This window comes from Mixophyes fleayi, chromosome 5 (assembly GCF_038048845.1).
Source record: "Mixophyes fleayi isolate aMixFle1 chromosome 5, aMixFle1.hap1, whole genome shotgun sequence".
In the NCBI taxonomy this organism is placed as follows: domain Eukaryota; kingdom Metazoa; phylum Chordata; class Amphibia; order Anura; family Limnodynastidae; genus Mixophyes; species Mixophyes fleayi.
Genome location: NC_134406.1, coordinates 13769097 through 13796316, shown reverse-complemented (window position 1 = coordinate 13796316; position 27220 = coordinate 13769097). Strand labels below are relative to the sequence as shown.

General features: G+C 39.6%; 1 protein-coding gene across 1 annotated transcript in view; it reads left to right on the top strand.

Annotated features, from left to right (window-relative positions):
- EFR3A (EFR3 homolog A) overlaps positions 1–25634 on the top strand; it is a 108391-nt gene extending 82757 nt beyond the window's left edge. Inside the window, exons 15-24 of the mRNA XM_075211701.1 lie at positions 3310–3385; positions 6228–6389; positions 7015–7146; positions 7540–7607; positions 10047–10174; positions 14819–14907; positions 15266–15311; positions 17013–17116; positions 20868–20917; positions 22081–25634. Coding sequence (XP_075067802.1) covers positions 3310–3385; positions 6228–6389; positions 7015–7146; positions 7540–7607; positions 10047–10174; positions 14819–14907; positions 15266–15311; positions 17013–17116; positions 20868–20917; positions 22081–22186 — 961 coding nt within the window. The 3' untranslated portion in view covers positions 22187–25634. The remainder of the gene's footprint in view (positions 1–3309; positions 3386–6227; positions 6390–7014; positions 7147–7539; positions 7608–10046; positions 10175–14818; positions 14908–15265; positions 15312–17012; positions 17117–20867; positions 20918–22080) is intronic.
- Positions 25635–27220: the final 1586 nt, after the last annotated feature.

Sequence of the window (27220 nt, the reverse complement as noted above, 5' to 3'; positions counted from 1 at the left end):
CGCTCCAAAATAGTGTACATCCACCCATATTTATAACTGTACAACTCTCAAGTCTGGTTCCACAACGCAGCTCGAATTACTCTTAAGTCATCATCATCAGCACGTATTTGCAATAGATAACAGATGCATATGTGTGTTTCTGCAGGTCTGCATGCCCTTACTGTACTGATCCTACATCAAATCACTCCACTGCCCTCTTCTGCCTTCTCAGTGGTATAAGGAGACGCAAGTGCCAGATATGTGCAAGTCTGCATTAGCGGATATGCCTCCGTTGTTATTTTGGGTATGCACAGGGCGAATTTGCGCAAACTGGCATAAGTTCAACTCCGCATCAGGCCTAATGTTTTTTGTAATCTGTTAAAATACTACCCACCCTACAGGTCGGCCCCTGCCTCTGGGTATTGAAAGTGTCCTTTTTGAGTCCTCTTCAAGCTGATATGATCAGCCACTCCCCCATCATTCAGTGACATCAAGGATTTCAATATGACGGCTAGAATAAAGATTTATACTGAGCACTTGGCGTCTCTGATAGTGGTGCAGTATTGAGGGACGGTACTTGCCATGGTCTATACCAGTGTTGGCTAACCTGTGACACTCCAGGTGTTGTGAAACTACAAGTCCCAGTATAACCTTCCAGCAATAAGCTGCTATATATTGGCAAGGCATGCTTGGACTTGTAGTTTCACAACACCTGGAGTGTCACAGGTTAGCCAACACTGGTCTATACCAACATGTAGCTAAGAGTGTGTGACAGTTACTTATTATTTGGGAAGCGGAGGATTAGGTTTAAGGGCTGTATTACAAGAATTGTTAGGTTAGGGGAGAATATATTAGTGAAAGTAAATAAACATTGAAGATGGCCTTTAGTTGTCTTGACAATTTTAAGCCTAATGGTTTTTAAAATTTTCTTTCACCTACTGACAGAATTGTAGGAACATGGGTACTTCGCTTTCAATTCTTCACCTCACCCCTTGTCCTACCTGTTCATGCATGTCTAGTCTTCATGTTTCTTCAGCCATCAGGCCCCAGAGTGATTGTCTGCAGAGCTTACAGTCCTTACCTTTATACAGAAATGCTTCTCACACCATTGATAATCAAATGTATTAGGTAATTAGTTATAATATTACAAATGCTACCCAGAACAAGGCAGTTTTCCCATGAACTTGTGGTTCCTTTCATAGGATACTGTTACTGCAACTTTTATTTTTAGATCTTCTTTGTTTCTTCCCATTACAGTAAGATAACAATTTGCAGCTTAGACAAAAAAAAAATATACAGTATTATTTCTGCCTAGATTATCCCCAGAATATTTCATATTGCTACTGAAAGCTTTTCCGGTTCATTATTGGCTTAATTAAGTACATAATTGTATTTTTATTTAACGGAAAATGCTTTACCCTGCAAATATGTAATAATTATTTTGACAGCTCCATCCCTGAAGACTGAAAATGCAGCATAATTGCTTAACATGGCTGTAATTACCATCTAATATTTTATAGTAGGTTGGATCCCCTTTTTGAAATGCTGAACTTTGTGTTCTCTGGGTGCTTTTAAATAAGCAGACGGGTGTACAGCATGAATTTTTGATGAGTGTGAATATGAGATGTTGTTCAGTGAAGGACTGTTGTATTATCTGCGGTGTCATTTGTGTGACCTTTGTAAATGTGAGTGGTTTGGATTTATCAGTGTGTATGAAGATCCCTTCTTGTACTAATATATTTACTATTTTAAAGAGATTTTTGTTTACATTTAATTTCTAATAATGACCTGCCCCATTCATACCGCCGTTCCTGGGCAGCAGGCGACCAGCCAACCGCACCCGATCTCATCAGAACGGGGGTAGTCGACTTCCACGTCACATGACCTCCTCTGCTCAGTTGTTTTTCTCCTTAATGGTTTGGAGGACAAGAGTTTAGTGTTGAAGGAATATCTTCAATGAAGTTGATGTCATGCAATTAGGATCTTATGACAACTATGTTTTCAATGAAAACATCCAGCAAAGACTTTTTTAGTTGAACCATATATGTTTTAAGAGTTTGGTTTTGTTTTATATAATATTCTAACAGTGCTGTGTCATTCTGGAAACATTATTTATGTGTAAAGTTTGACACTACTTCAGAAAAGGTTGGGAACCTCCAGTGTAAGACATGATCTGAGAGCAGGTTTTTATGTTCTTTTCCCAACTTTATCTTTCATTTGTCAGTTTGTGATTTGTTTGTTGTCCTTTTTTAAGCTTTTTTATGTTTATAATCATGTGTTAGTTTGTGGAACTGATTTTGCCTTTTAGCTTTTGTTTCATTTGTATATTAATAGAAGTTTATGTGCTGCATAAACAACTAGAACATATTCGTATATGTATAAAATAGAGAAAAGGGTGAGGTGTAGGTGGGGTTGGTATTTCACAAAAGAAGGTAGTAGAAAAATGAACAAGATTAAAATAAAGTGATTAAACATGATAAATAAATGGTAAATAATGAAGGCATATAATGGTAGTATTATAAACAAAAACAAATAATAATCTTTTCGCATAATAGAAAACAGACATTTATTTGTCAGGGGAAATATGTGAACGTTTTTTATATGTTTGAGTACTTTTAAAATTGGGAAAAGATCCAAAAATTTGTATGCATGAATTCTGTATCTGGCTTAGGCAAGTCTGACAGGAGCCTCAAATTTCTCCTGTGCTGTTGGGAGGATCCTGCTCCTTCCACTGTCTAACTCTCAGCCTGGAGGGCTGGTAACAAAGTAGTTCTATTCTAATTAACCCAGTGACACGAGTTGGACCAGTCACTGTCTCCCACACACATCTCCAGGTGCTGAGAACATTCAGATGATCTGATTGGCCATACAGGGTACACAAAGACAAGCAGAAGCTAAAGATACTATACGATAAGCCGCTTAGATACTAGTGAAGTGTAACTTAAAAAATTATACTATCTCTAGGCACTATACCATGCTTTACGTATCGAACCTCTTTCATATATTTTCATGCTTTTGAGTTGTTTGAGGGGGGGTTGTAAGTCGAAAGATTACTTTTTTTGAAATAATGTGTGTTTGTTCCTTCAGTATATAAAACACCCGCAACACGGATTTATTTGTGGTCAACACATTATTCCAAGTACTGTATGTAGTACAACATACTTATCATTCAACTTCTCCTATTGATGTTGGCCCACTTGTGTTAGGGTTCTAACGCTGCTCTACCCTTTGTTTGTTGAGGACAGATGTACGAGACAGAGAAGAAAGTATCGTACACATGCTCTGACTCGTTCAAGTCTGTTTCTTAGTTCTTGTTTCTTTTGCCCTCAGAATTATTCCTGATGTTGCAGATCTTAAGATTAAACGTGAAAAAATCAGCAGACAGGACGTGAGCTTCATGAAAAAGGTGAGTGCTGACTGCTCTTTATTGTAGAAAAGGTTTTCTCCCTTAATTAGCGCTTCCTATACAATGCAGCCACAGTAAGACGGCTAGAGTGCCACTTCACTCAATTCACAATCAAAAGACAAAGTAACAAAAGGTATTATGTCAGCTACAGGCGCAATTATAGAAACAAATAGAGAGAAGTCATTAAAATATAATCTGAAGTCCTTTTAAATACGTCTTTATCAACTATAAAAACTTTAAGATATAGTCTTAAAGATATATAGTCTTAAACTTAAAGATATAGTCTTGAACTCATTGTCTTTCCTCCGCCCAGACTCCCATCCCACCATGACCTCTCTATTGTCGTCAATAACACCACCATCTCCTCTGTCACCCAACTTCGCTGCCTGGGTGTCACCCTCGACTCCTCTCTCTCTTTTGCCCCCCACATTCATTTCCTTGCCCAAGCCTGTCGCTTCCAACTACGCAACATCGCCCGCATCCGTCCTTTTCTCTCTCAGGATGCCACCAAAACTATCATCCACGCACTCATCATCTCCCGCCTCGATTATTGTAACCTCTTCCTCACTGGCCTCCGCCACTCCCGTCTCTCCCCCCTCCGCTCTATACTCAATGCGGCCGCAAGACTCATCTTCCTCTCACGCCGCTCCTCCTCTGCCTCCCCTCTCTGCCTTGCCTTACACTGGCTCCCCTTCCCCTACAGAATCCTTTTCAAACTCCTCACCACCACTTATAAGGCTCTCTCCAACTCTACTGCCCCTTATATCTCTAACCTCCTCTCCATTCACACTCCTGCCCGCTCCCTGCGCTCGGCCAACGACCACCGCCTCTCCTCCATTCTTATCACCTCTTCCCACTCCAGAATCCAAGACTTTTCCCGTGCAGCCCCCCTTCTCTGGAACGACCTCCCTCGTTCCATCCGTCTCTCTCCTACTCTGTGCTCCTTCAAACGTGCACTCAAAACTCACCTCTTCCTCAAAGCCTACCAACCATCTACTTAACCCCCATCTCCTCCCTTTAGCTCGTCCTCCCTTCTCTCCTCTTGCCTCAACTGGCTCCTCTTGTGCCTGGTCTGTTTACCCTCCCTTAGGATGTAAGCTCGTATGAGCAGGGCCCCCTCCCCTCCTGTCTCCATACCTGTTCTTCCGCTCCGTCTTTACTGCATATGACTGGCCGGAGTTTCTGAAGTATTGGTACTTTTTGTTCATTGTTCTGTATGGTTTCACCCTGTATAGTCTACTGTTAGTACTGTGTGCGGCGCTGCGGATACCTTGTGGCGCCTAACAAATAAATGATAATAATAACAATAATAATAGTCTCTGGTATTTTTCTTCAACCTTAACAAAAGGTTGAAAAAAAATACCAGAGTATATGACCTTAAGCAAAATAATTCAACTATTGCACTTGTTCAGGTCACTGCAGTAAAGTCAAGTGCAGGGTTAATCATTCCAGATTAGTGGTTCTCTAGCTTAAATCCACCTGCTTTTTTATAGTAAATACATGTAGAAATAAGTACAAAACTTTTATTGTAATTGCAAGATAAATACATTCCTGGTTTAGGTAGGTAACGTCTTTATTTAAGGCCATTTAACAGATGTATTTCCTTGACTGTTCCCTGAAATAAGCATCTTTCCAGCATTTGACAGTCATTGAAGTCTAAATGTCATTAGATTGTCCTTTTCAGTTGGCTCAATGTGAAATTTGCCGGAGAGCTGAACTCCACAGGAAGAACCTCACATCTGTTACTCTGTCCATCTTCAGCAAATTAATGTCATTCCAAGTGCAGATCATCCCCGCTGACAGAGCTCTGCAAAATACATTCCTGTGACCCGTATTGATCTATTGCTTTCTTCCTGCATTTACCAGAATGTGATTGCAAAACTTCTGTACATGGAACTTTCTTTGTGATGGTAGATTGACAATTAACATGCCCTTTGGCTGTAAGGCTGCAAAATATACCTTAAAGTAATGTCAGTTCTCCATCTTCCCCGTAGTCTGCTGCACCAAGCTACTTGTCTACCTAACCATGTCTTATCTCGCTTTACTGCCATGTGGTCTTACACACCCCACCCACCTACCTGTGTCCTCCCTTTCCTGCCATGTGGTCTTACACACCCCACCCACCTACCTGTGTCCTCCCTTTCCTGCCATTTGGTCTTACACACCCCACCCACCTACCTGTGTCCTCCCTTTCCTGCCATGTGGTGTTACACACCCCACCCACCTACCTGTGACCTCACATTCCTAACATGTGGTCCTACACACCCCACCCACCTACCTACCTGTGTCCTCACTTTACTGCCATGTGGTCTTACACACCCCACCCACCTACCTGTGTCCTCACTCTGCTGCCATATGGTCTTACGCACCCCACCCACCTACCTGTGTCGTCACTTTCCTGCCATGTGGTGTTACACACCCCACCCACCTACCTGTGTCCTCACTCTGCTGCCATATGGTCTTACGCACCCCACCCACCTACCTGTGTCGTCACTTTCCTGCCATGTGGTGTTACACACCCCACCCACCTACCTGTGACCTCACATTCCTGACATGTGGTCCTACACACCCCACCCACCTACCTGTGTCCTCACTTTACTGCCATGTGGTCTTACACACCCCACCCACCTACCTGTGTCCTCACTCTACTGCCATGTGGTCTTACGCACCCCCAATAATCAACTCCAAATTTTAAAGTATATTTGTGATTCCTGGTATTGGCTGTTTATTTATACTTTATACATTTATATGAATAGATTGTCAGAACTAGTACATATGAACCATATTAAGATGCTGTGTATAAGAGTTAGTCACATTTATGTGCCTTTATGTTTATGTTTAGCATGGCCAACAGCTGTACAGGCACATATATCTAGGCTGTAAGGAGGAGGACAACGTACATAAGAACTACGAGCTGCTCTATACAGCCTTGGCTCTGGTGACCATCGAACTGGCCAATGAAGAAGTGGTGATTGACCTCATCCGGGTGGCCATTGCATTGCAGGTTTGTTTTATTTCTTCTCTACTCATCACTGACAGATCGCAGCTGTCTGACATAACGTCGCTCACGTACATACGGACAAGCATCTTAAAGAAGTTCTGTTGAAGTGGAAACTAGCTGATAAATTTAATGTATTTTTTTTTTTTCTTCTACGCAATTTTCTTCAGGACTATGTCTGTATGAATTGTTGGATCAGACCAGAAAGCCCAGATAATTCCTGGTGTTCCTGAGGCACATCTCAGTAACACCAGAAGACCCAGAGATAGAACCTCAATCATTATACTAATCTTAATAAGAGCAATATTTTATTTAAAAAAAAAAAAAAAAAGTTTAAAAAGTGTAAAATTTTCATTTAGGCAACATTTTTAGAGCAAACACCACCCAGGTCTGCAAATAAGGCAAACCTCTGAGCGGTACAGCCACTTTGAGGCTAATATCTGAAAACCAGATCTGCACTCATTGTAAGGATATTAAGCTTAGTCTTGCCAAAGAACATTAGTGACCCAAACATTACTATCATCTGTGTTTGATTATGAATCTGTTTCCTGGAGCTGCTAAATTTTCGTTGACTACTAACCTGAAACCCGGAGCACTTTATCCAAAAATGGAGCTTTCTTTTTTCCCGTAGGACATAGCGATCACCAATGAGGACAACCTGCAGATGTTTAACCGGTGTAGCATCATGGCCTTGGTGTCGGCGTATCTGAACTTCCTCAGCCAGATGATTGCAGTTCCTGCCTTTTGCCAGCATGCCAGCAAGGTAATGCATTGTAGTCTCCACGGTTTCCGTTGCGTTAAATTAGTGTTACATTTTGTTATGGGAATAAATCTGCAGTGTTCTTTGTAAAGTTGCAACGTGAGATTTTTGTACAGGCCTGTAAATTACCAGATCGATGAGATCATTATGAGGCATGCCGGTTGTTTTGTAGCCACGTACATCTGGCGAATTTGCAGATATAAATTCATGTTCGACTAACTATTTTTTTTTTTATTTTAAATCATGTTTGCAAAAATCAAAGCATTTTAGCTTGTTCTACAAATTCTGCATTATTAGTTTTACACACGACTGATTAACAAGCATTTCTTTTTAGTTTAGATTTATGAAATGCTTATATTGATCATTTTCCATTTACTAAAACGGTGTTTATTTTAGGTCATGGAAACAAGGACCATGGATGCACCTTATTTTCTGCCAGAAGTCATTTTTAGAGATAAATGCAGGTAACATGGCTATAAAAATGTCTTGTACGTGATTTCAATATTCTCCAAGTTAATGGTTGGCCTGTGGGTATTTTTCCATTTCACCTACAGATTATGACATCTATCCCACCTGGATTTATCAGTTTGTTTCAGATTAGCAATTGGTTCTAGAAACAGCTTGAAGTAAATTAAAGTAGGGTGAGTTAAGTAAATCAGAATTAATCTTGGTTAACTCATGCTTCATTTGTATTAGATAACTGAAAGTAAATACAATGTGTGTAATTATATATTTAGTCTGATTGAATAGAACAAAGCCAATCAATGCAGCTAAAAATATGAGTATCGCTAATATAAATATCTCCATATCCCCTGGGAATGGTTAGCTTTAAGTATAGTTACTTCTGCTGTGAACCTTATTTACTTTCAAGTTGGGGCTTTCATCTACACATAGTTTATCAGGTCGGGGGTGGTGGACACAACACCAGCTGTGTCAATAATTGGAAATCAAGTAGTGAACAGAAAAAGACGCTCAGGAAGTCAGAACAGCAGAGCTGATACTCTGGCAGGGAATGACAGGCAGAGCAGGTTTATATAATGGTTGGAAGTTCAATTCCTAGCCTCTGTGATGTCAGCAATCAGGCGATTGCTGACAACTGTTTAAACTTGCATCAGCTGCGCTTGCCATGCTGTGCAGTCAGAGATGAATACTGAGTCCTGCATCTAAATACAGGATTCCTGACACAGTGGATGCAGAACCGTTACTCTTTGTGTATTGATCATGGTTATTGGTGCAGGCCACAAAATGGACTCCTGTACTTCCTGTATGTGACAGAGACCCGTAAAATATATTTGTCATCTGCACACTGTTTAGGCTGCCGTGGATTTAATCAATATTGAACAGATTATTTAGTGCTGGATTATGAGGGAAGAGTGGAGCTCAAACCAGTTGCCTGGAAGAGGGATTATTAATGCCTGGCCTGAAGGATAGGGTTAGTCTCTGGGCCTTCAGCTATAGTAACGAATGGCTCCTGTTTTGCTCGCATTGGAGCTGATGCAGAGTGGGACTTATGCCAGTTTGCGTAGCGTATTTTGCGTAAAATAGTTCTGCGCATGCCCAGAAAGTGGGCACGTATATATATGTGTCTATGCAAGCTTGGGTGATTCTGGCACGTATGTCCGCCTGTGCCTTGAGAGGCGTGAGGATGGATGGGGTTCTGTAACAGAAGCCGAGTACAGTAAAGGCAAATGTGGCTCATGTAGACCTGCCGAAACATGCATAGGATGTGTACGTTTTGCACCTGAAAGAAGGCAGGTGTAAATGTAAATACTCGCTGATAATGATGACTTATTGTAAACCAGGCACATATGATATGTACGGTCTGTATATTGTCTTGTTTTACATGTTCGTTTTTTTTTTTAAAGAGTCATTTTCTCCCGTTATGCGGACATCTCTGTCCCATTACGTCGATGGATGTGTTCAACATCTATGACCAAGCCAATCACTGGAAACTATTGTCTGGTCCTCAAACATATTTCATTTCTAGTCTCTCTATCTTTGTATTTTTACATATTTTATTTGCTCCAGGATTTACAGTTGTACATAGTGTAAAGTTCGTCCCATTGCTCATTCGCCTATTGCATCATTAGAATTTCAGTGATTTATTAGGTTAGTGTTAACATGATGTATGTATATACATGAACCATCTGAAAATACTTTGTTCTGAGGCTGTGCAGAATTACCTTGTTTCATCAATAACATTATTCTGCCTTTTTGCAATTGCTTCCAAGAAAATACTACTTTTACCCTACTTGCTCCATTAGACAAGCTTGTTTTGACAGTCATCAAGGTTTCCTGGTAGAGAAATCCATAATGAAGTAACAGAAATAAAGAAGAAATCATTTGAAATCAATAATACTAGTATTGCTGAGATACGGAGAGTGAAGAGCCGTGTACTGTATATAACCTTCATCTAGTTCAGTTACAGTGTAATCCGCAGGAAAGGGTGAGAGCGCGCTCTGGCAATCTATAGTTCAAATGAATGGACCAGCTGCCCCTGCTGGTGGGGGCGAGCCCCAGGCACTGCTACCAGTGTAAGTTCCTAGTTGGAATGGAGACGACAGAGCGCTAAGGGAGAAAAGACCTGGATAGATCAAGTGCTGCAATACTTTTATTATCATTTAAAACTGAATGCACTTACAGATCTAAAATAAAAAATACTTGAATTGGTTTAATCCTTTAAATGGTGTCCTCATTGCAGAGTGTTTTCGAGTCAGGCGGATGGAGAGCACTCTGTGTATGGCATATAGCACAACGATAAAACCCTATCACGCACTATAAGTGGAAAGTACATTAGCCCTGCTCTCTGATATGAAGGACGAGTAAATACACAAATCTTGTAAACACCAAGTGCAGTACCTGAGGTTGCTAAGCTCTCACTTGCTCTCCTTTTGTATTGACAGCCTTCCAAAGTCGCTGGACAAGCTTGATAAAAACGTTTTCTTCTTGACCAATAAAATCGTTGAATCCCTTGGCGGCAGCGGATACAGCGTGGAAAGATTGCCTGTCCCGTACGTGCCGCAAGTGACAGGTAAGAACGGCACCTGAAGATAGCGATGCATACATATCTTTACGGAAGTAACAGGCTACATCACCACAAGAATAAAAACACAATGCATTTATTGTTGTTGTTTTGGTTGTTGTACCCTGCATCTTAAGCTTGTGATGCCTTTTATGTTCTTCCTTTTAAGTAATCATCGTAACCATAACACAAAGTATACCTTTTGCCTTGTTGATACTCATCCTTTTCTCTAAACCAGGGCTGTTCATCTCAAGGAGTAAAGTCTGGTCCTTCAAGACGAAGGACCTTCGTGTTCTGTTTTCCATGACGCTAGTATGTTGTATGACCACTAGAGTTTTATAGATGTATCCACCAAAGTTTGGACTGGACTTGCATAAGCTTTACGAACGATTGGCGGATAACAGGAAGGGGATCACCTATGGTTTCCCCTAATCATTTTGGTAGTGATACCACAGCATGTTGTCTTGACACACCCTATGTAGAAGATTAATCCATGTTTAATTCCTTTTCATGCAGTAGATTACCCTTGTGACCTAGCGCTGACTCTGTACGATGCAGTAATTGGGTTTATAGTGTACATTGCTGTACTGGGGGGGCAGGTATAATGCACGTTTAGTGCAGCTTTTTCAGGGGAATGTGTCTCTTCCTAAAGAAACCAAATTACAAACACAAGAACTCTGAAATAACATAATTTCTATATTTTATTAGCATAATCTTTGTGCACTACATTGTCTATTAAATGCATTCTGTTTAGGGTTTAAAGAAATTTGGAATCCAGTTATTTAGTTGCTGCCCTGCCTATAAAATGCCGTAAGAAATGACATTTGCTTTGAAAAAGGTTACACTTTAAGAAGAAAATTTAAAACTAATTCTACTTTATCTAAACCACCAAGGGGTAAATGTATCAAGCTGAGAGTGTTCCGGGGGGTTTGAAAAGTGGAGATGTTGCCTATAGCAACCAATCAGATTCTAGCTATCATATTGTAGAATGTGCTAAATAAATGATAGCTAGAATCTGATTGGCTTTTCAAACCCGCCGGAAAACTCTCAGTTTCATACATTTACCCCAAATGTCTAAAAATGCACTTTTTACCTTAACACACGGAGGCCGCTATTTTCTCTGTAAACCAGAGGCACCAGTTAGGCATTGAGTCCTGTTAGTACAGTTTTTTTGCCTATAACACATGTACAGTAATTTATTTTACACATCTTAATATGTCCCTCCATTATTTCCTAGTGCTACTGTGTGATGTGAATAGGACATTGTGCGATTCGTGCCTTAGTGATGTCACTAGTTCTTAGTAAATTGATAAGCTGTATTCACACAACCGCCTCCGCTCTCCGTGGGCAAGAAGTGCCCTTTCATCATTTATATCTGGATCTTTGTTAAAGTTCAGAGTCTCTAAATATCATTGTAAAAGTGCTGTTGACATTGAAGTAGCGCCTAATTCACCGCAGACTCTGCCAAATGCAGCACAAAGAAAATAATGATTGAAAATCGTTGTGTACAATTGGTTGGGTTTTCATACACAAGGGGAAAATGGATGTTTTGTTCCAATTCTGATTTTTAACATTTCCATAAAACAAGATAATTTTGCTACGTCTTACTTTGTTCCTGTTATACCAAAGCAATGGCATCAGCAGGGATGTTTTAGATGTATATATTGTGCTGTCTCACAGGTCACAGGGGACAGGTCAGAATCCAGCTTTAATGCAAAATGTGACGGTATAACCTGGAGTTTAGAGTGTTCTATCAGAACTGTGTGGTGCATATAAAACATGGACAATATTTTATGGTGTTTTGACGTATGATGTTCCTAGACTCAGGATATTATAATTATGCCTTAATTAAAACCCAATCCCAAAATGTTACTTACTTGGGGTCTGGCATTCAGCCGGATGATATGTAAATCATCATCATGATCATTTATTTATATAGCACCACTGATTCCACAGCGCTGTACAGAGAACTCATTCACATCAGTCCCTGCCCCATTGGAGCTTACAGTCTAAATTCCCTAACATACATACACACACAGACAGAGAGAGAGAGATAGAGACTAGGGTCATTTTTTTTGATAGCAGCCAATTAACCTACCAGTATGTTTTTGTAGTGTGGGAGGAAACCGGAGCACCCGGAGGAAACCCATGCAAACACGAGGAGAACATACAAACTCCACACTGATAAGGCCATGGTCGGGAATCAAACTCATGACCCCAGTGCTGTGAGGCAGAAGTGCTAACCACTGAGCCACCGTGCTCCCCAATGTAACTGCATTATGACTATCTAGCTAAGGGCCTGGTCTGTAACTTGGTCTAGAACAGAACAAGAGCTACCAGCCGTTTTGATCTTACATGTCTTGCAGCCACCGTGATCCTACCAGCCAAAGCCGTTAATAGATTTTATTTGACCATTTAACATCTTTCATCCTCCTGGTGGAATTTCCTCTTGTTTTCATTTTCTTCTAAGGATAAATCTGGAACTACATCTTATACTCCAGGACTCAACTACATACAGATCTGTAACTTGAATTAATAACGTGTCTTTTTTTTTTTTTTTCATTGGGTTCAGCAGTAAAGTAAGAAATATCCTTAATGTCAGTAGCACTACTGAAGATTGGATCTAATGGTTGAAAGTCATATCCATGATTTCATCCTTCCCAAGACCATTATGGCCTGCAGAGGATTGTTCCTGATTGTGATTGTTTTAAAACCTGTAGCACTTCTCTGTGTTATGCTACTTGCAGTGTAATAGTGGTTCATTATCACTGTCTTATTACAAATGTCATTACCTATATGTAGACTTTAGTATTACAGTATGTTGTATAGAGCTGTAATTGACTTTGGAGGCTATGTACCAACACTTTTCAGTCTTCCCATTCACATCCAATCATTCCTACCATCATTATTATAGTTATGAGTGTTTGAAAATCCACAAATCCCAATACATTTTTAATAAAGGCGTTTACATCACGGTGCTTACCATAAGTTGTATATCACAACTCATTGTTTTCCACTTCTTGTATGTTCCAATTTTTGTGACACCAGCTTGGTACATAGCCCTCACAGTGATCAATGCTTTTATTAACCCATCAGATCTATCTCACCGAAAAAAAAAAAACATTTTCTCTTACCTTAATGTAGCTCTGTTTCCATCACTCAAAAAAATACGTAAAAGTCCAGGCCATTCGCAAGGTAAACGGTCCACCTAGCAGAGCCTCCTAGACTTGACCTAGCGTAGTGTTATTCCCTTACAAATCCTGCGTAACATGACGTACAGTTTGTGCTCGCTTGTGTAGTAGGACTGTAGTGTTTTGCTGAGCTCAGCATCAAAGGGGTTTTCTAATTTAAATGATTGTACTAAATCCCATTCCATTCCAATAATAGTACTTTGGTGGGGACACCCAGGATTCACTTTATTTTGCTCCGTCGGTCCTGTAGGGTGCTACACTGGTCTCTTTGTAGCTAGAGAGATTCAACACAGCAGCTCGAAGGCTTTAAATTAGTGTTGCTATGTCGGATACCTCCTGCTATGGAGAGATCCAACCAGCCTATAGGTCATCAGACAGAGGGTTCAACAATATGGGAGTCCCAGGAGAAGGGAGTACTGTTATTGAGAACGAGGGTATTTAGTACTTGTTTTATTTAAAGTGGTAAACCCCTTAATGTAGTTCTGTAGTCATTAAGGTAGTCTCTCTAGAATATTAGTTGTATCCTTCTCAATGTTGATTTATTGACTTGTAAGTTTCTAGAGTTTGTCAGTCAGTTTAATCTCAGTGATACATTTTATGGAATAGAGGGGGTTTTTCTAAATCAAATCTATGTTTCATTTTGAAATATTGTATCAGTAAGAAGCAGAGAACTTTATTTCACATTTGATTACAGATGAGGAGCACAGTATGAACTGTTTAATGTTTAATCTTGTACAATATGAAATGATTAAATTTCAAAGTCACATTTTTCTTTCTGCTTTGAGAAAAAGAAGTTAGTCTACAATTGTGTGGTTTTATCATACTACGCTGCTAGAGCAGAGGTGGGTTCAGGAGCCTTGCGGCTTTCCAGCTGGGGTGGAACTACAAGTCCCAGCAATACTGCCGGACAGACACAGGTTGCATAAGTCTGTTCTAAGTTATAAAAAATAAGGGAAACGTGTTTTTATTTTTAATACGTCTGTGTACTATAAGACAATTTTCCCCTATATAATGTGTTCTTTGAGCTTTTATAGTCCAAAAAAGCTAATTGTTTTTGTAATTCAGTTTGGTAAATCTGGGTGTCTATGTAGTGCTATGGTAAGCTCAGAGGGCATTATATGTTCTTGTTTGGTATGTATATCTGTTTGTCTGAGCTCTGAACTGTTTACAGCCCCAGATTTAATTACTTAATACAGAGAATCATCAGTGATTGATCAGTTATTTGTATAGTGAAGGTAAAGTGGTTTTTAAAAATTGCAATATTATAACTCGGACTGTCTGGCATAGGATTGGTTCAACAAATCCGGTGTTCAGCAAAGCATTACAGATTTGCTTTCAACCAAGGATGTTTTCAAGGTAAAAAGGTACCACGCATTTCTCCACATTTGGAGGATGTGGCAGGTACTCAGGACTGCGTAACTTCCACCCCATCCTCTATGCTAAGATGCTTCTGTTTCCATAGATGAAGATAGACTTTCTAGAAGAAAAAGTATTGTGGACACCATATCTATCCAGGTGGACATGATGACGGGAAACAACACTGAGGACAAGGTATATCATCTTACTAAATAACAGTTGTTCTTAGAATACTCCGATGTTCCAGTGTACAGTTCTGTGACTCTCCAGATGGCGTAGAACTAGAAGTCCCAGCATGGCTTTGGCTATCAGGGCATGCTTAAGTTTGTAGTTCCACAGCAACTAGCCAGACTCGGGTTGCTAAGCCACAATATAATATGTGATACCCCTTAAAGCAGAATCAGGAGGACGCGCTGTCTGCCATGAAGTTTTTTGGGTTTTTTTTAGGTTTTTATTTGTTTTAGTTACAATTTATCATGGGGAGAAAAATCTAGTTGTCTGTGCGTTAATCTACTGTATATTACCCATAAACACGAGTCCACTTCTTTTGCAGGTTAACACGGAAGAGATTACCTTTGAATCTCTGAAAAAGGCAATTGGTAAGATAAGTTTAGATACCTAGAATGTTTCTGTCTTTAGTGTCATATTCCAGGTTTGACAATTGATATTTCATATTCAGCGTGTGTCTTCATCAGTCACTTATCACATGTATGTGTTATTGTCTGTACTGGTGGAGCATCAGGTTCCCTGCTCTCTATATCTGTCTTCTGTGATCTAGGAATGTCTTGTTCCTAATCACTGTATGGTATCCAGTCTTGCTTTGGTGGTCTCACTGTTCTGTTGCAGCTCTGCAGAGATTTGGTGGGTATATAAAAAATGCTAACAGAGTATTGCATATTTACATTAAGTCCACAAAATATTTAGTACAACCAGAAATAACATGAAATTCACCATTGCCAAATTACTCAAAAATGAAGGGGGTGCAGCTAATCCAGGATCCGGTTGGGGCACTGCCCTACAGCGGTTTAACATCATAAGGCTCTCAAGTGTTAAGCTGGGTACACACCTATGCAATCTTACTTCATATGCAATTTCTGTAATGATTTCACCAACGACTGAAAGTCCCGATGAGCAGGCAGATTCATGTGTACACACCTACACAATTTACCTTAAGATCTGTGATCTTCATCTCACATAACCATCTGCTGAAAAGATTGTGACTCTGTACACTCTACAGATCTGCTGGTCGTGAGTGTGTACACACTACCACATTTGCCCGACAGCGTTGATCGTAATTTTTAGGAACTTTAGAAAACCAACAGATGCGATGTGTTTTGGAATGATTAAACACGATTGTGAGGGCGTATAGATTCTTGCAATATCTGAACAATCATAAATTGTGTGATCTGTACGATAATTGCACAGGTGTGTATCCAGCGTTAGACGATAAGAGAGTTGTTCAGAGTTTGCTGCAGCGCCCCCTGTCTGATTTACAGAGGGAGAGCACTTCATACAGTATAAGTGGTTACACAAGACTCATTCCAGCCAAAGAAGGTTTCCTGGTGAGCAAGGAGAAACAGTGTTTCCCTATCAGTGCCTGTTGGCAAATCCTGCAGAGTGGCTGTAGCAGGCAAATAATTGTTTTTTTTATAGGAAAGGAGCGTTTAAAAGAATTGCAGATAACAAATAACTTTTATTTAAAGTATAATTCCACCCAAAGCAGAAAATTCTGATTTGATGTCTTATATCAAAACTTAAAAGTTTACTTGTCTGGGGTCTGGATTTAAAAAAGTCCTGTGGCGTCCTGCACGCAAACAGCGGCATTCTGCTGGCTCCCACTGGCAGCATTGTTGGTTGACAATACACTGTTAGCCTGAGAACTGGCCAGGAGAATCCTATGTGCACTCGTTCACCAACGCACACTGTAGGCTCCTGCTTGTTGACACTGCAGACCTTGGTTTCATTTCTGATATTCCATCCAAATCGGATTTTTTTTTTCCTTTTGAGTGGAATGTATAATAACTGGTTATGTCTAATAACTAGACATAAAGTAGAAAAGATTAATACTCAAAACAAATGGCACAAATGCTCCATAAAATGCAACACAAATATTTTCAAATTACTGAGCACCAAAAAAATCATGATCTCAATCTCGTAGCTGTTATTAAACTGGTTTAGTGTGTGTGTGTTTGTTTGTTTGTTTGTTTGTTCTAAGGGTAAATATTGCTAGAAATAAATTTGTAAATAGCAGTGTTAAAATTGGTTTATATTCAGTCTTTCAATCTTCTTCCCACAAATAGACAACACCGGCATGGAGGAACAGGAGAAGGAGAAGAGGCGCCTTGTCATAGAAAAATTCCAAAAAGCGCCATTCGAAGAGATTGCTGCACAATGTGAAACTAAAGTGAGTGTATACTAAACTCTTATCCTCTTTTAATAAAGCACCTTGTGTTCCGAGAAGAATGCAAACTAAAGATTATTTGCATTTTGAGTACAGTTCATTAAGATATGAAGAAATATAGTTCTACTTCCCCTCGTTGAGGCATTCATCCTGATCTAGCGGGTCACCCAAAGGGCCACCCCTGCCCGGTGAACTCCAATTCAGGAGGGGCATCAACAACAACACCACGTTTGAGGAGCTGGAGCAGAAGCTCTTTAGAGCCTAGAGGAGAGGTTGAGCTAAACAAGGGATTAATAGAGAGAGATTATACATTAATACATTATTAGAGAGATTATATGTCATAAGAGGGGTGACGAGGGGAGTTGTATAGGAGCATTCCTTGCCTGAGGGCAGAGAGCCATAACACTTGACTTTTGCCCCAGCTCTGAGCTGTCCGTCTTCGATTTTTGTCCTAATCTTTTAATGGAAGTTGGAGCCTACATGTAGCGGTTTGGCGGAGAGGCCCATTTTCAGGCGCACTCCAAGCACTATAATAAAAAGTCTCCCGCGCACACACAACGCCCCATGTAATGAATACAGTCCCAGTGTTCCCTCGCTTTCATGATTCATGTAAGCTATCCATGGCGCTAAACGGAGTATTGCTGTAGGAGAAAAATGTAAAAGTTTAATTGGATCAAAGGGATGATAATGTTGCATTGATGGGCGACCTGATACATCATCATCATCACCATTTATTTATATAGCGCCACTAATTCCACAGCACTGTACAGAGAACTCACTCACATCAGTCCCTGCCCCATTGGAGCTTACAGTCTAAATTCCCTAACACACACGCACACACAGACAGACAGACTAGGGTTAATTTCTTAGCAGCCAATTAACCTACCAGTATGTTTTTGGAGTGTGGGAAGAAACCGGAGCACCCGGAGGAAACCCACACAAACACAGGGAGAACATACAAACTCCTCACAGATAAGGCCATGGTCGTGACCCCAGTGCTGTATGGCAGAAGTGCTAACCACTTAGTCACCGTGATGTACCCTCCAAAAGGACCACACATTACACTTAATCTAATTAATTAGTTAAAACAATATATGTAGTCAAAGAAAAAGACGCCTATCTAGATAGCAGCAGAGGTTTTAATACAAGATGTTACAGTCCATAGCGATCACATCTGAAAATGAAGCCTGGCAGGAGCTGGGCACCAGAGGTGAAGGCTTGGAGGGCCGTTCTTGGGGCCTCCTGCTGCCAATCACGGTTCTAAAGTGGTAGCAGGGTGGACTTTGATCTGACGTTTACTCTCTTGCACACTGAGTCTCTTCATATCAGATGGAGGCATCTTTTGGGAGGCTAGAGTAGGGCCTGCACCATATAATGTGCTTGAATGTACCATCTAGTATTGCTGCAAGACCAGAGTGCATTGCCGTGCGTATCTATTGCACTTCGTGCGTTGGGTCCATGGAATGACGGTATTGTTTGAAGTCGTGCTCATTTTTGCAAATATACATGCAGTTTTTAGATTGAAGTACTAGGTTAGAGAGGGTTCAGTGTGTTCTTTTGTAAGCGCTTGGTTTACATGCCATCTGAGACCTCTCCCGTCACTCTGTTATCTGTTTGCAGCTCAAAAGTGTTGTGGATTTATTTCATGATTTATCTTGGAATTATAAAGTGTTAGTGCTGTGGGTTCTATGAAAGAAAGACAATATAGAATGATGGTATTACCTATTATTACACTGGGATTTCATGTTCCATAATGGGACTTCTGTGCACAAGACTACTGCTTGTTTATAAGCATACTTGTATTTTATCTAAATTCAATTTTAAAGACCAGTTAAACAGAAAAACATAAATCTGTCGTTCTCGTGTATGTTTGTCTCTTGTCTATTGATAATTCAAGTGTTTAATGTTTTATGTCCTCTATTAAATATGTAACATTACATAGAGTTAAGGTTATTGTTACGATCGTGAAATAATCCTCTTGTTCGCCTCCTAGACTGACATTAGATGGATAACATAAGGGTCACTTTGTACTTGTTGGATAGTATTTATGCCCATAGAAATGGTCACTTCCAGCGTGTCACCTTAAATGGGTTATAAATGGAATTCAATGTCAATGGATAATAGTCACCTTGTGAAACTAAAATGTCAAAAAGAAGAAAAGTATTCTCCCTAATAGGCAATTGTAGAGCGGTAGCCTTAGAGAAAAATGTCCTTTATTTGAACATCCACAACACAAAGTCAGTAATAATTCCTGACAGCTTGGAGTCTTATTTCAGTGCTATATAGCTGGATATAAACATATGGGGTAGAAGATATTGGATGACCTTAGTTACAAGCTAGTCAGAATTTTCTATTATTAAATGAAAGTGGAACAAGCAATCCCCCATAGACTACCACTATAATTGTCCATACTGTATTCTTCCCCATTCTCCTAAAATACAAAGGCGTTCTGCTTATTCAATATATTGTGATCGAAAAAGAATCTCGTATTGAGAGCAATAATTGTATTATAGAGCACCAAGCACACTGTCTCTCTAGAGCACAGTAATATGCTGTCTGTACGGTGTATGTTGATACAATGATAGTAAATGTCGAAACAGTGGCTGAGATGGGTCAGACAGCTGAATAGTGAACTATAGTTTGCCGGAGTGTGGCTGTGCAACATGGTGGCTCAGTGGGTAGCACTTGTTCCTCATGTTGATACAATGATAGTAAATGTCGAAACAGTGGCTGAGATGGGTCAGACAGCTGAATAGTGAACTATAGTTTGCCGGAGGGTGGCTGTGCAGCATGGTGGCTCAGTGGGTAGCACTTGTTCCTCACAGTACTGGGGTCATGGGTTTTTCTCTTCCATGGCCTAATCTGTGTGGAGTTTGTATGTTCTCTCCGTGTTTGCGTGGGGTTCCTCCCACACTCCAAAAACATACTAGTAGATTAATTGGCTGCTATCAAATTGACCCTAGTCTATCTGTCTGTATGTTTGTGTGTGTGTCTGTCTGTGTGTATGTATGTTAGGGAATTTAGACTGTAAGCTCCAATGGGGCAGGGACTGATGTGAGTGAGTTTTCTGTACAGTGCTGCGGAATTAGTGGCGCTATATAAATAAACAGATGATGATGACCTTCAAACTTGTGAATCTTTGATCAAGAATCGGTGTGAACAGAGGATTTACTACCCTGGAAATTCATGCCAATCAGCTATGTGAGGCCTTAGGCTTCAGTAAACTGTCCCTCCTCTCTTTCCTTATTTAAGAATACAAGCCTCTCCTCCCAAAGCAGGTTTTTAATAGTCAGTTTCCGGTAATGGGGAGGAACAGATACTGTAACGATTTGGCAGATTTAGTGTAGAATATTGCCCTGTTTTTGTAACATTCAGACAGAAGGGAGCGCCGCATTCCACGAATTCGATTCTCCAGGGAGATTTGTTCATTTTTAGTCCTCTTGGATACAAACGAGACCAGATCAGATATGTGCATTGGATACTATGGTATTGAGACAGCACGTCTGTTCTCTAACTGCAATAAACAAATCTATAGAATTTCGGAGTCCCTCTTTAATTCCCAATAGTAGTTTTATTTGCACTTTCAGAAGGGAGTGTACTTAGCTTCATATTTAAATACATAAGTGTCTGTCCATAACGATTCAAAAGTTTATCCTGTATATGTCTATTATGTGTATTACTCCCATGTTTGGTGTTAATATTTTTGCTATTGCATCGTAATTCTAATCTATATTTTTCTGTTTTTCCTTTCCAGGCTAATCTGTTACATGATAAACTAGCACAGATACTAGAACTGACTATAAGGTAATTCTGCGGAATATAAAATATGAAAAATTGTTGAACAGAATTCTATCAATCAACAAATTACTGATCATGTTTAGATTACAGTTTAATATTCCATATTGCATTAAATAGATTGGAGTTTACAGATAATATATAATGTAATCTTATCGGAAAGTTGCATCAAGCTCTGTCTCCCGATCCGGTTGGACGGCTCTGTGGCCCAATCAGTTTTATGAAAGAACTGAACTAAAAGGTTTATATATTTAAAAATGCACCCACACCTTCTGTTGTCTCCTATAGGTCTGTTGGATTGTAAAATATTAATAAGACATTTATTTTGGGCACTTATATGCTGATAATTGTTAGATGAGTCTCTGTTGCTGTTCTATTCAATGCGTGAATAGACATTTAACTGTAAGAGACTAGATACACCCCTTATTTTGTATTATCCTGCCACGTTTGTGTATAACACCAGTCCTAAATTTTGTAGGTGTTACCTGATTCCATCCTTTATATTTATTGGTCCGTGTCCTTGCAGTATTCGTCTTGGTAATCTTCGTGTTATATGCAAGATTTCAATTGGTGCAAAATATAAAGAATAATTTGAAATTGAGTAGAGATCCCAGACGCTTATTGCTTTGTGGAATTTCCATGTATTTACAATTTCTTTGGTGAGAATTGTAATGCAGGAGTTTCTTTGTAAATATAGTAGCCAAAAGCTTTAGTTTTTTTTTTTTTTACTTTTTTTATTTTTTTTTTATGTTTTTTTTTTTTTTTTTTAGTTATCCTGAATTCTCCGACAAGGGCACTTGTCTGTATGGAGTGTGTATGTTCTTCCCGTGTTTGCATGAATTTCTTCCAAGATTATTGTTAGTGTGTGTGTCTGTGTGATTTAGAATTTAGATTGTAAACTCCACTGGGGCAGGGTCTGCAGTGAATGATTAACGTTTTCTGTAAAACACTGCGTAACATGTTGGCACTATATAAAGATAATGATATGTAATCTACAGTCTAATAGGTGACTTAATGAAAGGTGAGACAGTCGTCCTTCAGCGTATCATGTTTTAGTTTAACTTTCACCTTAAATAATTAGATGCACATAATATCACTCAGGATTATAGTAGTTATTACATCTTTCGGTATCTTTTTGGCTTTTTTAACATTGTTTTGCCTTTTCGTTCCAGGCCACCGCCAAGCCCGTCCGGCACCATTACCATCACCGCCGGTCATGCCCAGTACCATTCCGTTCCTGTGTACGAGATGAAATTTCCCGATCTTTGTGTCTACTAAACTGCGGTATCCCAATCCCTTCACCCATACATCTGTATTTTAGGGTTTGTTTTGCTCTATGGTATTCACAGATGACTATAATAAAGATAAGGGAGGAATTTATTACTTTTACCTAGCCAAAGGCACATTTTGGAACCATTTTGCTATAAATACCAAAAAAACGAACCACAAAAGAAAAAAAAAAAAAGTCTAACGGCTGATTTGTTTACGTGTATATCAGTTACAGACGCAAAATGAGATTAAAAAAACCTGTTAATACGGTTCAGTAGCGGATACGCCAAGCTTGTCCTGACTGTCCCAGTTTCTTTCAAATAACCAGCGTCACGATTTACCTCCCCCCGATTATATGGTCAATTTAGATTGGATACAAATTTTTCTGCGTGATCCAGAGGGTAAATTAGACAGAGGGCTTTGTTTTTTCTTTTTCCTTTATTTTTAAATTTAATGTCGTTTCATGTTTAAATGAGTCGGTGTTGTAAAAAGATCATTTACTTTCTTTTACCCTGGTAAAGAGTGAACACTCCTATTTATTATAAGAGAAAATGTACGGTGTGCGTTGTAGTGGTTTGGATTGGTAATATTGTGAGCTAGGCTAGCAACCCTCCAGTCATTGTGGATATAAAAAGTGTCCAATTCCTTTGTCTGTGTAAAGGGATAGTTTTATTTAATTTTTAGTATTCACTTCTACTTGCGTGATTTTTTTTTTTTTATCCAAGGTGTAGATTTCGGTAATTTCTTCGCTGATTTTTGCTTGCGGCTCACAGAAAGAAATTACTGTAGTAACGGTAATAATGCGCGGGCCGCCTTGTTCTAAAGGACACAGCGACTAAATTGAATCTACCCCCAAATGTTTTATTTTAAGCGAGGTAAAGGGATCGCATTTTTTGTTGATCTTAACTATGAAAAAAACAAATCATCATTTACATGACTTCAGTTTACAAAAAAAATCTAAATAAATGGCTGAATATTAACAAAACGCTGTTTTGTTGCTGCGTTTCGTACAAAGGGTTCAATATATGAAACACACATCGTTGGTGCACTAATAAAGCTGTTAAATTGGTTTCCATTCAATTGCAGAAAATATATATTATGTCAACACTTGAGTTCCTGGGTAACAGCTGTCAGTATAAAGTTTTTTTTATGGTCGTTCAACCCTGTCTCCGAGGGCTGCTGGTTTTATGCTGGATGCAAGTAAGAAAACGACCTCTAATCTCTGTTGCACAAAGCTGCTCTCCCTGACATTATAATTGTAGAATTGATGCCAGAGGGTAATCTGGATTACTATATCCCGAAGCGGAAAAGAAAAAGAACACCGAACCACTGTGTTTCTTCGTGATGGCTAGAATCGTCTGCACACAGTGGAGGCGGCCATTTTGCTGAGGACTCATTTCCATGAGGGTGCGGCCTGTTAAGTCTCTAAGAAGCAGCGACATCACCGAGGCACACAGTGCAGGGGCTGCGTTGTCATAAATATTGTTCCATACCAAAAAAATGGCTGCCTCCGCTATGTCAGGGCAACAGGTATACTTTAAGCCTAAGCAAATGATAGGATTGCACATACATTTTGTAACATGGAAGAGTGCAATAAAAATAGACTGTGATTTGAGAGAAAAGGCTGAATTTACTGTTTTGTCGCTAACTTTCTATCTTGTCTTTATATCTTACCAGCTACAATTTACCATCGTCCTAACACGAGGTTGGTGCAGATTTGTAGCATACTTGCCTACTTTCACGGAATTGCTGGGAGGCTCCTGAATTTCTGGAAGTCCTCCCGGAAGAGTAGGCAAAGCTCCCGCATTCGCCGAAATTCACGGCATTGAATGGAGGGGCAAGGCTTAATCGCGTCATTTAGCCCCGCTATCCAATGTCTCGAATTTCAGCATTTTGCAACGGGGGCGGGGCCATGGTGATGCGACTATGTCACCACGCCTCCCCTCCTACCTCTTGTCACATGACTTCTCCCCCCGGATCTCCCGGGAGTGAAATCTTAAAAGTTGGCAATTATGGTTTGTTATCCTAAGATTGTTCTAGCAAGTAGTATTGTATTCTTCTTTAAAACCAAACCATACTTTCACAAAACTGTGTATCACTTGCACTTCTTGTACATACACTGTGTAACTTTGTGTTTAGTTATGCTGGGTGCCCCAGACACTCCCATGTGTCTATTTGCTGACTTAGAAAATTATTTTTACATGTAAAATTATAGCTAAAATATTGTTAATAAGATAAATTGTTTCCAATCACTGGCTAGAAGGGATACATATATTTTTAATATGATAGAGAACAGAGCTAAATATATGAACGCCATTCAATGCAATGAAGTCGTTTCACCTCTTTGTATCCAGATAAAACATTAGAACTTTGGCTGTGTTTCCAGAATTATAAGTCAGTCGTCCAGCAGTGGCAACTCGCTATTTTGTGTTGGTGGTGGGTCTCCTTTAGGGAAATTTAGCAAAGGTAATATTAGAAATAGATCATTGCACTGTTAAATGCACTTATGAATTCAATCAAATGAGACCCCTGTATTTTCATTCCTTTCGATGTGTAAAATGCTTATTTTTTTAGATAGCTAAAACTGCAATATTTAGCTGGTGCCCCAGGCTTCAGCTTTTTAATGTGAGCATGACTTTTTTTTTTTAACACAGCATAAATGCCACTCACAGTACTTCAAGGAATTGCATCCTATTGTGACTTAGAGCAATCTACGGCGTTGCATTATGTAGCCTGCAGTGGTTTGCAGCAGGATTGTTAGGCCTTTGTCTGTACTTTTTGCAAACAAGGCTCAATTGTTATTCGTTTTTTGTTTTTTTTTAAACCTATCAACCCCTACACCTATTCACAAAAATAAATTGTGATAAAAATGCTGGAGCTGAAGTTCTTCTTCTAGACTGTGCTACTGTGTTGCTTCGAAATATTAATACTGTGCTTTTGTGTTGCGTTTTATCATTCCTTCCTGTTGAAACAGACTTGTAGAACTCTACCAAAAACTCAGGGTGGGGTTTTCCATGTTAAAATGAAGTCTGATGTCTTGTTGCCCAATATTTTGTGTCCTTGCCATCCTGTACACTAGTCCAGCTTCCCCGATTCAAACACTACTACAAGTGTAATATGCTGGGGATTAGAAGGGACGACGGCTCTGCAAGTTTGAATCAAATGGGACTAGTGTGCAGGCGAGAGGATCAGGATATTTTGGAGGGCCCAGTTGGTTGGGTGAATGGAGCATCCATAGAGTTTACATTTTGGGTGGAGTTCTTTGAAGTATGAAAACCTGTTTTAATTCTGTGATTTGTAATGAAAAGTTTTAGTTCAGTGGAAATGTTGTTAGGCGATGTTGTTGAAGTCTTAAAGTTACTGTAATGTTTTTGTTTTTTTTATCAATTTGTGTTTTATAGAATATGAAAGTCATTACATGATTTCAGTGTACTCTACATTAAAGCAATTAAACAAATGAAGTCATTTCTGTGTTCTTATTTATATGCTCGTAATTCTTCACTTGTATATATAATAAATAATATCTATATATATCTCCAACAAATGTGCCCAGGTTTTTTCAAAAACTTTTTGCACTTGGACTTAAGCAGGAGGAAGTAATGTTTCCCCATCACTCCTCCATGGAAGCCTGTACTATGGGTTTGCTTCTGTTTGTTTAGCTAAAGCTACAGTCAGGTCAAACAATACACCTCTTAGAGAGAGTTTATAATCCATCTCCTCCCCTTCCTTTGTCTTTTTCTGCCTCTAGCTAGACAGGTAGAAGGGAGAAGTTTGTTTCTTAGGGCTTTCCTAGGTTCCTATTCCACAATGCACCACCTATGGGGTCAGTTGACGATGGGTTGGTGACCTGGGAGCTGCCAACGCTACTTCCTTCAGGAGCAGCGTTGGTTAAGGTATGAGATCTTAAAATCATGCCTTAGTGTGCTGGAGCGGTTTCTGTGTACCGCGTCCTCACTGGGCACCAGGAATTGGCAATTGCAACTGCTACAATAGTGTTCCCTGCTCAAATAGAGACCTGTGTTACCGCTGCAAACAGAACAAGCAGCCTGATGTTTGTCAGTGAAATGGAGCTTGAGCATAATCCCAAATTGCTGAAGGACATCTGCCTAAAACCCATAATTTAGGGGTGGTTTTATATAAGTATTCAATTAGTTCAGTAGTAGCAGTGTATCCATTCTCAGTACTCTTCTAGAGCCTGGGGAAAGCAAGAAGAAAAGCAAAACATAAAGAATTTGTGCAGTTTGTGATAAAAACCTTTATGGCAGAATCTGAAGGAATGTTTTGGGTTAACCAGAAGTAAAGAAATGGAAGATACATACACTCAGAGTAGGATTCTCTGTGAATATTGTAACATTCTTCTAGTGATGAATCTGGAGAATTTACAGAAACACCTAAGCTGTTTATTGTGGAAATTTGCTCACGCAGATATACAAATCTATGGGAATGAGTCAAACTTCAATGTGCACAATCAGGACTCTCTCTGAAGTTTTCATCAGGTTGAGATCGAGTGATTGACTCGGCCTATGCAGAATATTCCACTTCTTTGCCTTTAAAAATTCCCGGGTTGCTTTGGGTCATTGTCCGTCTGTACTGTATAGCAGCTTCCAATCAACTTTGCAGAATTTGGTTGACTCTGAGCAGACAATATAACCCTGTACACTTCAGAAATCAGACAGCTGCTTCTGTCTTTTGTGACATCATCATTTGCATAGGGAGAGGAATCAGTAGCAGAAATAAATCGGCAATAATACCACTGTATAGGTCATTGGTACGGCCTCATCTAGAATACTGTGTTCAGTTCTGGAGGCCATATCTCCAGAAGGATATAAATACATTAGAGATTGTACAAAGAAGGACAACTAAAATGGCGCATGGCCTACAGCACTAAACTTACCCGGAAAGACTAAAAGATCTTAATGTGTTATAGTTTTGGAGCAGAGAAGGGAAAGGGGGGACATGATAGAAACGTTCAAATATATAAAGGGTTCTAACAAGGTGCAGGAGGGAAACATTCTTCAAAGGAAGAGAAGTATTAGAACACGA